This window comes from Prunus persica, chromosome G8 (assembly GCF_000346465.2).
Source record: "Prunus persica cultivar Lovell chromosome G8, Prunus_persica_NCBIv2, whole genome shotgun sequence".
NCBI lineage: Eukaryota > Viridiplantae > Streptophyta > Magnoliopsida > Rosales > Rosaceae > Prunus > Prunus persica.
Window position 1 is genome coordinate 11987486 of NC_034016.1, and position 13104 is coordinate 12000589.

General features: G+C 34.2%; 1 protein-coding gene across 1 annotated transcript; it reads right to left on the bottom strand.

The window, feature by feature from the left end:
• Positions 4423–11879, bottom strand: LOC18766621 (squalene synthase). The gene is made up of 14 exons (XM_020570462.1): positions 11427–11879; positions 10753–10795; positions 10431–10520; positions 9585–9660; positions 8263–8332; positions 7419–7562; positions 7211–7315; positions 6862–7008; positions 5950–6025; positions 5257–5345; positions 5013–5104; positions 4881–4926; positions 4722–4788; positions 4423–4614 (listed from the first exon to the last, which is right to left on the bottom strand). Exons 1-13 carry the CDS (start codon positions 11619–11621, stop codon positions 4723–4725), a joined length of 1239 nt encoding a protein of 412 aa, XP_020426051.1. The 5' UTR covers positions 11622–11879; the 3' UTR covers positions 4423–4614; position 4722.

Consider the following 13104-nt stretch of genomic DNA (forward strand, 5'->3'; position numbering starts at 1 on the left):
GACACATCCTCGCAGGTCTCTGATACACAAAGTCATCCGAGCCGCATTTCTCGCAAGACTCAAGGGACACTTGGTCCACCTGAGCCGCGTTCCTCACAAGACTCAGGGGACACTTGGTCCACCTGAGCCGCATTCGTCGTACCACACAGTTCGGGCATCTCCGAAACTCGTAGGGCATTGTCAAACGCGCGCTGACTCAACCGAATGCAACATATTATCTGAAGGCAACATTTTGGGTACATATGGTAATTTTAAAACCTTTTCAGGAAAAATTATGATTCTATTTCTCAATAAATTCTTTAATCTTGTTATCACTTCCTTTCCTACTTTCCAAGCCACTTACCTTTTAAACATAAGCAAAATCTAACAAAAATATTTGAATTCAAACATTTATGCTTGGAAAGTAAAAGTCATAATAATTCATTCATGATCATTTAATAAAACTTTAATTGCATAAAATTCATTTAGAAAGCAAAAGTCCACTAATTGAGTGTCCGAGCTAGCTTGACCCCTTGAGGGTCCTTCCTGCAGGTTCAATGAAGCCTGAGTACATATTTAAGCAATTAAAAACCTTTAATTAATAAAATAACTCAACCATAAATATTTGATCATAACCCTGACCCCCGGTCTCAAAAGTGCGTGTACATAACTTATGAAGGTTCCTAAGCCCATTTTCAACAGTTCTGACAAGTGGAATGGTCTGAAAAAGACCCGAGATTAGATAAGCGATTAAATTCCCATATTGGTCAACCATGTACCTCGTGAGGTCCACGACCTCCGATTACCCATATGAGCGTTCCTATAAGGTCAACACACTTTACTAAACATGCCCTGCAAGTTTGGTCTGAATCGAACAATCGGATTGCTCACGATCATACGATCGGACGGTTATCGTTTAGCTTAAACTTTGAAATATTGGATCGGAGTATCCGAGACACCGATTCTCGATCCGCGAATTTCTACACGATCCTAGAGGTGCCTAGATCAACATATTTGAAAATGAAGTCGATCCAACGGTCCGAACATATCGAACATATCAAACCTGAATAACACCTAATATGTGATATCCAATCGACGATCAAACTGTAACCAAAATGGAATCCGAGCATACCGTCGTGCTCGAGACGACATGAGGATTATTTTAGGACTCAAGGACGGGCCAAAAAGTGGCAGGGTCCAAAGCAATTCGGTGATCGAAAAATCTCCAAACTGCTGGGCAAGACTTATACCTACATGATTAGCACCAAAACTAGAGTAACTTTTGTTCTTGGACCTACCCCAAAAAGTCGACGGAAGTGGTCGAAATCAGAGGCCAAAAATCGGCCAAACTCTCATCGCTTAATTACCCTCCAAAACTCAAAAATTTCTCATGATTAACATAACCAGCAGCTAGAACACCTCGAGAGGATGAGAAAACATACCAAATTCGAAGAAAATGGTGCCCGAAATCATTCAAACGAAGCTTGAGAAAATCTGTCAAAACTTGTCGAAACCGGGCTGTTTTGTGAAGATTTCCGGCTACCACGATGGAGGATCGAGGCTAGGATGGGTTGGGACTGGAAAAGGGAAGTGAGGCGGTCCTTTTGGGACCGGTGCTGCCAAGGATGGCGGCGATGGAGGAGAGAAGTCGGTTGGAGAGAAAAAATTCGAAATAGGGTAGTTTGGCCGTGCGACAGGGGGAGAGAGAGAGAGAGAGAGAATTACGATTTTGCCACTACGTGAGTTTTGATCGTAACTTTCTCATTACAACTCCGATTTGAGCCCTCTATGTGTCTACGGACTCATCTAGACGTGCTCTACGCAACGGTATAATTGAAACCCCCTAAATTTCTTCCCGAATAAAAAGTCAACTTTTAAATCATTAAAATATTTTCGGGGGTAAATTCGTCTTTTACTTGAATAAATTAATAATTAAATATTTATTTAGGATTGGGTTATTACATATACTCTTAAGATTGTTGGAAATTTTGGTTGAAGGATGCTACTTTTCCTGCAAAACGTCATATAAAATAATTATTAGAAAATTGTAATTTACATCGATAGCTTAGATTAAATAAAGCCAATGAAATTACAGCAAAATACTTATCTTTAAGGGCATAGAAGATCCTTCTCCATTCATGTTTGAGTAGAATAATAGCTTTAGGTTGAGGCGTGTCATTCATTGTCCTTAAGAATAGATTTCGCCCCTTAGAGACAATATCTCTATGTAGCAAGGTTGTATGGCGTCCTACTCTCCAGGATACAACAACCTATGACCCTCATAAGCGTACACTCATAATATTTGGATCGGATGAACAACTCAAATCTTTCCTTGATAAAAGAAAACAAATTAAAACACAAAAAACCCAAGAATGTGGAGGAGAAAAATTGAAGAAATGTGGCACCAATATGATTTCTCTATCTCCAACGTATAGCTTTTTTTTGTCGAACCAACGTATCGCTTGAATGATTTATACAGGAGCTTTCCAAGTGGAGGTTTGGCTATTAAACAAGCAATTAAACTGCATAAAATGCTCCCACCGTTAAAAGCAATAAGTTGCCAACATTAACATGGTTTAAAACCAAATATGAATATATCAAATTAATACATAATTAAATCATAGCTAGGTGCATTTGGCCTTCACGTTTTCTCAAAATTTAAGGCACTAAAATCCAAAACAAAACTGCCAAAAGAGATTAAAGCAATATTAATATCAATAGAACACGTCCAGACCTGCTATACCAAAAGGAAAAAGTTTTGAAATCTCAACTTTAAAAGAATTAAAACCACCATTTAACACATTTAAATTTCAATTCAATAAAGATAGTAATAATAACAAATATAAATTTAATAATAATTTTGTATTTTGAAATACTCACAAAATTTCCAACATGAACTCCATGACACTTTGGTTTGGTAGTGTGCGTTTGAGAAACATTCATCCCCTTGTAGGCTATAACGTATACTAAAAAAAACCAAAAAGTAAATCGGTTGGCCAAAAAAAAAAAAAAAGACAAACTTTGAATTCTCTCATATTTCCCTCTTTACTTTTACAACACGTTATGCGCACGCTCAATATAATTTTCTTGTGTAATTTGTCCTAGAGCTATAGTCATCGCATAGTTAAGTGTTTTTTGTGCTCGACTGTTGGACTTCATTATATTATTTATTTCTTCTTCTTTCTTGCCTATATACATTGATTTTATATTTTAGCCATGGGTGGGAGTTTTTTTTTACTACTTCCATCAAATTCTTAGTTTTTAGGTTATTGGATTACATATTTTAATATTGGAGAAGCATAATTTTTTATTCCTTTAGTGTTAGTAAACACACAGAAACAAAAATTGGAATTCCAATTTTATTGGATTGGAAGAGACAACAAAAACTTTACGAGTCATTCTTTATATTGGATAAAATACTACATTACTTTCATGGAACAATATGTCGGAGGCGATAATTTCCTACTCGTTCGTGCTTTATTTGGGCAATATATCGCGATTGAAACTGAAAAATAAATTAAATTTGTTGAGAAATGGTGCTTTTGCCAACAAAGGGATTCAAACCACTTTCAGTCACATCTATCTACTGGGCCTTATCCAACACGCTGCGAATTAATTTGTTAACAATGTTACGACGTGTAATATTTATATGGTCTTAAAAGTTTTGCAAGCTAATATTATCTAGGATAAATTTCCATTTAGATTAAAAAAAAATCCCTAATATTATTTTATTATGTTTAATTTAGGCATATGTTTAATGTTACGATGTGTAATATTTATATGGCCTTAAAAATTTATGCAAGCTAATATTATCTAGAATAAATTTCCATTTATTAAAAAAAAAAAATCCCTAATGATAAATTTAGGCATATGTTTAATTTTATTTATTATTTTATTATGGAGTTTTTTTTTTTTTTGTGGTTATATATTATGGAGTTGTATTATTATTCACTATTGAGTTTTAATATTGTTCATTATATGTGATACTAAGTTTTAACTTTAATAGGAATTCTTTCTATATGGTAGTAAGTTACTCATATATATATATATATATATATATATTTTTGTCAAGCTCATATATCTTATCATATGCAATATATTGTAGTAAATTAATATAACAAAAAAATTGTGGTGTGTTTAATTTTCTTTCACTAATTACTACACATTTTCTGAAGACACGGTATTTGTCAGGTCGCTATATAATCAACTTAAATCACTCTAACCCACCATGCCATGCATTTTATTCCATTTTTTTTTTGTGATAAAATAATTGACAATTGACTAAATAAACATCCTCTAAAGTTTCAATAAAAATTTCCAAGTTTTTCTCACAATTTCCGTGATTTTTATTCAATTATTTTCTCGATATTTCCATCAATACATCCGTGTTTTTGGACCACGGATATTTCCGAAACTCTTGATATTTTAGACCTTGCTTGTATGTCAGCAATAACTATGCTAATGGTGTTGAAAGCTACATCAATAATTTCAAGCGACTTTATATCGAATATACAACCGTAGCAGCATTGTCATTATTGCATAAAAATTATAAAATAACTACTTTGGTTTTATGGAACAAGGCCTGAACTTTTGTAACCAGCCATTTATGTCTTGGGATATGGAAGAATGCAAACTCTGCACAGCAAAAAGAAATGGGGTCGGGCAAGAGGTAGTGGTTTGCTTTCTATGAGAACTGAAGACCATGAGACCAGTGATCCATTTGTCTTGTGACGAAAACTCACATTAGATTCTTGGGCTGGCAGAGAGGTAAGCGTAAACGATGGCCAATATAATAAACAGTGCCACAATCTGCATTCAGAATGTAGATTCATCAGTATGTATTTTTCTGGAATGATACTAATCCTTTCACTTTTAATTTTCTATATCTAGAAGAAACTCACCAGAGTTGAATTGTGGCTCGGCTCACCCCTGACGATGTAGGATTTCCTGGTGTAGTCCATAGGTACTTGTCAGACAATAAAGAAGGAAGAATGTTCAATATTTAGACAGGACAGCCAAAAAGTATGAAATACCTTTTGCTCAAGGCTCCAGAGGCTCTGCATGTTTTCTGTACTGCTTCCAGTCTGCTCAATGTTTTTGTTGCATTAGGGTCATTCTTGTCAACCTGCAGCCGAAAATTAATTTTAATCTGTCAAGAACCTCTGAAAATTGTAACACAGTAAAGCCCTTTACAATAAGTCTCACCCATGATTTAGTATGAAGTTAAAGCAATTTAGTTACAAGATCATATATATCTTGTTTCTGGAATTATCATACCTTGGACTTTAGAATGGAAGAAAAATCAAAGAAAGCACCATAGACATCATCCATTGATTTTGTTCGGTCAATGACTTTTGCTGTAAGGCCTACAGAACAAAGCAATTAATTGAACACTATTTAGTAAAGAATTATGACAAAATCACAAGTATGACCAAAAACTATACAACAGCCCAATACTTATTCAATCCAAAACATCATGAACCCTAATAAAATGAGGGAGGAGGCCTTCAAATATAAGTAGAGTTAAGACAGAAGTGGATGAAGGGCAGAGAGGTTGAAGACATAGTCAACGCGTGGTCACGGTACTTCCATTTTTCTGACATATAATTTTTATCATGACGTGATTTTGTAGAGCATTTCCATAATAAAATGTATAAAACTAACTGCAGTTACTAACACGTGCTCGTCTATAGAGTAGTCTCCAACAGTGTAAGCTTCCCAAAATTTCTAACAAAATCTCTATATAGTCTCTAACAATGTGTTACTATGAAAATAATATTGCTAAGACGAGTAGAATTCCAGTAGCTGCCACTATCTGCCAAATGACCATCTCATAGCACATGCATGCTACCCTATTTTACAAAGCCATTTCTTTATAAATTCCATATGCACTTGTTTTTCATTTCATTATCTGAAAATGTATCCAGTTTAAACTGAAAGGAATACCATGTTCATAGATTAAAATCTTACCCCTCCTCATTTTGACTACACCTCTGAAGAGCTCAATGTTGTTGTAGCATAATGCCAGCGTGCCAATTGCCATGATCTAGTAAAGCCAGCACAAAGCAGATGAGATTACTTAGAGAAAATCATGGTTAAGAAATTAAACTGCAGCCAATGAAATCAGAAGACATTATATTGAATTTTGTCCAAAAGGCATGATAAACACAATCTGAAGACTTCCTATTAGAATTTCAAAGGTTTGAGAACAGAAACAATCTACATCTAGACCATCAACTTGAAGGAAACAAAAATACATCCAGAGAGATGCTATTTAGTTTAAATAGGCAATATATGTTGGAAGCAACAGCACTAAATACTGATGACCAGCAACTGATTCCAGTCACTCTGAATAAATCAAACTGACATCTGAAATGTACTAAAATTTGATAAACACATAGAATATTATAAACCTACAATTCTTAGATCAATATCATTTCACTGGTCCAACTTCCAATCAAAGTTACAAGTCATAAAAGATCAGTTACAAGTCAATAGGATCTTTTATGACTTGTACATAGAACTGAAGGGTCATTTGGAATCGGCTAATCAATCCAGATGGTCCAATAACCTAATTAAGCTGGATTGAATAAATATCACCTCATGCACCTCTTGCAAACAAGGCTTTTTTGTTGTCCGATCTATCAAACAAAGCTCTAAAACCATGATATACAACAGCTAGTTACAAAATCTAAAGCTGTTATGGGCGAACAATGTTTATCAAGGTTGCATCATATGCGAAGCACAAAAATAGTATAGAACCAATCAATTAATCCTACCAATCTTTGTGTTTGTTATATAAATAAGTAAAATACACATGTCAGATTACAACGCATGCACACACAAGACTAATAGTTGTGATATAGTTGAGAAATAATCTACCTGAGGGATGGCACAAAATTTAAATATTGCAGGATCTCTTAAAGCAGCCATGTACTTCAAGCAATCTTCCATATGTATCAACGCATTAGTGACCATGTCATTCAAGCATTGCACAGCCTTGTCTGAGTTTTCCTCATATTTCAAGTCCTGAGTTGCAATCATCAAAAAATCCAGTTCAGACAAGAATTCCAACTTTGCACTGGGCAATGCATAAATTCTTATATCACCCCACTATTCTAAGCCTCGATTATGAATGATTAGAAATAAAATGAAGTATAAGCGGTTGGGAGGCCAAAATGATAGGAATAACATAGGAAGCTTTTGAAGTATAAAAGTAAAGAAGAAGCACCTCAAGTTTGTTAACATATTTGCTCCAGATCTGACGTGGCCAAAACATACGAGACTTCGGTATCTCATTAATATCCTCCAAATAATCCCGAATGATGTTTGTTTTCTGTTATTTATTAGATCCAAACATTGTAGAATTAGAAACAACTATCAAGCCAATTTGAGACAGAGAGCAGAAAGCATTTCTTGCATCAATATTATTATTATACCTGAAGAAATAAGCCCATTGAATTTGAGAGAGAATCTGAGGCCAAATCTTCCTTATCAGCAGCGTGGAAAAGCTTGGACAAACCTAAACCAACAAGCCCTGCCACATAGTGGCAGTACTCATCATAGTCATCAATGGTTTCTACCTGCAAGATGAGAGAAAATATATCCAAACCACATAAAGAACTACACCTGGCCTTTATGCACATTGTTCAAAAAGTAAACCGTTAATAATATTGGAAATGAAAATCTCGTGCATGGAAAAATCATTCAAATTTGATATATTTTTAACCACTTCATTGCAGAATCTGATTTTCCATAGTGCAAGAACATTAAGCTAGCTAATGTGCTCGTTTATATGCACATATTATGGTCCATAGGTTGGAAACCAGAAGAGATGCTTATAAATTGTGGAAACCAGGCTAGGTCTCAACTAAGTGGTTGACCACAGAAACAAATTTTTTTTTTTCTATATATCTTAAACTCAACATTTAAATTACTTAAGAAAGTCCTAGTTTAAAACAGATACCATATACCCTATCTATCGTTGATCTACATTTGTCTTTCTTTTTTCCCTTAACATTCAAAATATAACTACACTGTCCATAAACATTCCATACTAGCAATCATTTCCAAATCAAAACGATTATATATAATATATTTGTACATATATGGAAAAGAGTTGAATATATTTCAAAAGTATGACATATATGTCAAGAAACAATGTAAACCATGTCAGAAAGGTTTTTGAAATGGGGTTTTATTTTAATTAAAACATGAGAAACATGACACAACAGAATATATCCACCCTTTGCAGGTAAGGTCTCAACTAAGTGCATCACAAACCTCCTTGCAGATAAATTTTGCCATTCCTGCACCCATTCTTTTGGTAATATCCTCAATTGCCTCCTGATAACTGCAGAATTAGCGTACCGATTGCTTATCAAAAAAACGTACAATGAAAACTCCAATCATATATGAATGTATACTATAAAGAAAAAAGTGTAAGCAAAGTGTTGTTACAACATGAAGATGAATAATATTTTATAGATCCCAATTTCATCATGCAATAAGAATATTTCCAAGTACAACAAACCAACCCCAAACCATACACTCACTAAAATGAACAAGCATCAGAATCTTCACCATATTTTTCCAAAGTCAAAACTTCGCTAAGAACCTGGAGTGTCTCACAGTCAGTTAGGTTGGACATCACCACTCCTATTTAGGTGTTCTAATTAAAAAATAAGTTAGCATATGAAGCACCAGAATTACCCTTTCATCAGGTATCACATGATCAACACACTAGTAAAAGACATTTCCCTAAAACATCAGACGTGCCATGCTAAGTAATTTCATCAAAGTTTTCATCCATATAGCTGAAATGTTGAGGAAACTTTAGTCCCATAAAATTTATCTTATAATCACCAAGAACACTCTGATGTGGAGCTATCATTATTACAGAGAAGTACGGATGCAAGAAACAACATTACTGAGTTACAAGGGCAAGTGTATTGTGCTAGAGCATGCAAGAGAATTCAGTCAATATCAACCGAATGAAATCATTAGAGGTTCAATATATTTCAAGAATCCTATGTCAGGTTCTTCAAAAACTTTGTATATTAATACTCATATTTATTGAAGAGGTTGAATAAAGGGTTGAACTATGCATTGTTGAATGTTCAAAGGATTTTCAAATTTAAAGCTCAATGTTTAAAACCATTTTTATTTTAAAATAATAATAACAAAGTTAAATATGAATCTGAGTTTTTAGAAAGAGTTTAACCACACCAATCTTAAATAAGCTTAAGACTTGTGCTAAAAAAGCTCCACACATTCACTGGCTAAAAAAAATTGTTTATGAGCCTGTGTGTGTTAGCAGTAACTGGTATGAACCATCAAGTTCATGAACCACACTTATCACCTAAGAATTGTTTATGAGCTACATGAAATACTAAATAACTAATTGACGTTCCTTTGGATGAACCCTCATAACAGTAACAAGCGTGAAAAGATTAGGAAAATGAGAAAGGAATCAGAGAGTATTTTCAATCAGTCCATTGATAGAGCAGCTGTACCATGAATTATTACGAATGAACAGAAAAGTCCCATTCACAAAAGATCTGTTCAACAATTAATCAAGGAAATATACAAGGATAAGAAATTACCCTTTCCCGAGTTCCAGAAAAGCAGTTGAAACATGATGAAACTGGTCCATGAGAACTTTGTAGTCCTTTGTACCACCTGAAGACAAGGAAGAAGGATATTGAGCAAGCAGACAACAAGTCTCATCAACATAGTAATGTGCAACTGTGCATGTACCACACTTACCATGGACCTAGAACAACACTACCTGTGCCTTATGTTCTTTTATTTGTTTCTTTTTTAATATATAAAGAAAACAAGAAAATTTGTGCAACCACTGAATGTCAGCTGGTAAAACTTACCGTTGACAGGAAAACATAGAGGAAAATCTTTTCTAACAAAGGCAGGGAAAGCGGTTACTCTGATATTTTCTGGTTACAGTTCAATTTTTTATCATATTTTCAAACAGATAACAATATTTCTAGAGAACTGTTATTAGCATTCAAAAATGTGCACTCCTTCCTCCCTTTTTTTCATCAAGGAAGACTGCACATTTCTAGGGAACTTTATCATATATATATATATGCTTTTATATATGTATAATTATTCACTACTAAACTTGTATAAGGACCCCTTTCTCAGTTACTAGATCAACTATGGATAGTTCAGTGCATTAAGATGTTTATCTACCATGCATCTTAACTGTCCATATGATCAAATGGCTGAAAAGCATGTTCTTGATTAGATAAAACTACCCATATATATAATTTTATATATAAACGTATACATGTATGTGTGGTGTGTGCGTGCGTGCGTGTACCAACAAGATTTTCACTGCATAGCAAAGTTATACATCATAATTTCACGTCCACAGGATACAGGAAACGGCAAACGTGAATAATGTGGTATTCTAATCTTAAACCACTCACATGAAAAATGCCAATCGGGGTCATATATGTGACGATGAAACGCTAACAAGATGGGGACTTTGACATCTGCTGCAATGCTTGTATCATCCTCTGTATAGAGTCCATCAGAACAAATTATATCATTGAAACCATGTTGAATTAATACATTAGCATCATAAGTGTGATGAAGGAAAAGAAAAGGTTAAACAGGTCATGCTACATAATGCACAAAGCAAACCTGCACAAGGGTAATTATTTCAAATAGAGACTTAAGATGCAACAAGCTACATTCAATCTAATATTAGGAAGCAAAAGACTAAAGATAATACAAACACAAACATACCGACAGTGTCTAGAGCTCGAAGAACCAGATAAAATATACAGACCTGCAAAACCACAAAAGTCAACATCAGAAAATGACAATAAAATCAAACAAAAGATGGAAAATGTAGTAGTCTGTAAGGACCTTAAGAACAATTAATTATAACAGTAAACAACAATCTCTTCACCAAATGAATTAAGGCCAGAACTGAAAATTACTCCATGTCTATCCTTCAATCAAGTTCATGCTTACATATACGATTCATATTCCAGAAAATGCAGAAAAAGACAAATAATAAACATAAAAACAATCTACCAATCAAAACCAATTTTCATATTCCACAAAGTAGATAATCCGATACCCATCAAAATACCCTCCGTAAATAATACCAAATTTCTCTTCTTTTAAACCGCAATAAGAATGACTACCCTTTTTATTATAAGCGATAAAATTGACTGCCTACAGAAAATGGACAGATGTGAACCATTAGCATCATCCTTCAGCCAAAAAGGAACAAATCACCAATTCTACTAAACACAGGCCATAAATAAAAAATTTAATCCCCAGATAAATCAACAGTCAAGACCATAATCAAGTAAATTTCTGTAAACCCACAAATCACCACTTGGAAAAAGAAAAGCAGATACAGAAACAAACACTCTTATGTATATACCAAACGAAGAAACAAAACTTACAGCGTTACGAAGCTCAGTGCCGAGCTGTTGAATAACGAGAGCAAAACTACGAGACACCTTGTGAAGCATGGAATAACAGAAAGCCCAATGGGGCTCTGGAGGGATCTGCTTCTCTAAGTTCTTGGCTGCCATTTTGAGCTTCAAAAGCGGGTAAATGTCATCCGGATGTTTCATCAAAGTCCCCAAGGTACCCATTTCGAGATCTAAAGAGGAGAAGAAAACCCAAAATCCCAAAACTTGAAATCTGACACAGAGAGATTGGGAATGGGAAGGTGGAGATTGATTTGAGGATGGAGTTTTTTCAGAGATGGGTTTTTGTAGTTGTAGGTGGTGATGATACTGGGCTTGGTCCAAGCTGGCGTCCTGGTACTTTAGAATTAAAGAATTGGATTTGGAGCCAAAAAAGTCGTTGAATATGTGCGCTTGCTCACTATGTTACTGTGATATATTCTTATTTTTGTTTGTAGTTGAATAATGTTATAATATTTTTCTCTGTAAAACCAACTGTAAAATAAAGGGGCAATAACAAAATAAAAAAAAATAATAATAATAATGGGGGTGTTAGTTACATTGCTCAAGTCTGTGGTCTCAGGTGGCCATGAATTCAAGTCCTCATGATACTCGTGTGTGTGAGTTTCCTCCTTCCCTTTTTTATTTTGGCAAAAAATACTTTATCTAAGATAATGAAAAGTGAACAAATTTACTTTCCGATATGTCATTGTAATTTATAGCAATAAATATTTTATTTAGCTACATTTTTGCATTTTTATAGGAAATTTTGAGTTTAGTCAGGGACAGACCAACATAAGGCCAAATGTGAGTGTCCGTCCTCTAGATAGCATGATAATGATGTTAATTAAAATTCTTTGTTGCTCTACAGTTCTAGGGTTTGTTTTAAATTGCCTCTGGAAGAGCTAAACGAGCTTTCTAACAACTATAAATGATTTTGACTACGTTTTTGTAAGTCATAAAAGCATTTTCTAGAAAAGTACTTATTATGCGCTTTCTAGAGAAGTACTTTTAACAAAAACCTTGATGTTCTTATAAAAAAAGTGCTTATGAGCATAGTCCGCTAAATAACAAAAATTAGTTTCAACAACCAACACCAAGCCCCTACACAAGATTTGGCAAATAAAATTTGATGAACTAATTTAGTGAGCATAACCGAGTTTAGATAACTTAGCTTTGATTAAAGATAAAAACTGCCGTAATATTTGGTAAACAAAATTTGATGACTAAATTTATTGAGCGAGTCCACAACGAAAGCTTTCAAAGATGATAATGGAGTTGGAGAGATGAAAGAGACTGGGGAGTGAGTCCTATTTGGTGGCAGTTTAATTTTTTTAATAATATTTTTATGACCAATAAAAATTTATGGCATATGACTTTTTTTGTGGGTGCAAAATATAATTGATAGTTGGTTTGGGCCTGACTTGTTTGACTACAACAGCAGATGGGACTATGCGAAATGCGAGCTACCTACAGCTGCGAAAGTGTGGACTTCCAAATTTGAACAAGATTTTTGTTGTTTATTTATCTTTTTGGGTCAACTTCAAGGGGTTGCAGAGTGTGAATTATTTCATTTGGAGTCTTCAAAATTAATTAATTTTTTTAAATCTCTGAACTTTTTTTTTGTTATCTCCACTCCTCTTCAAGAAAAGCTAAGTTTAATAATCTA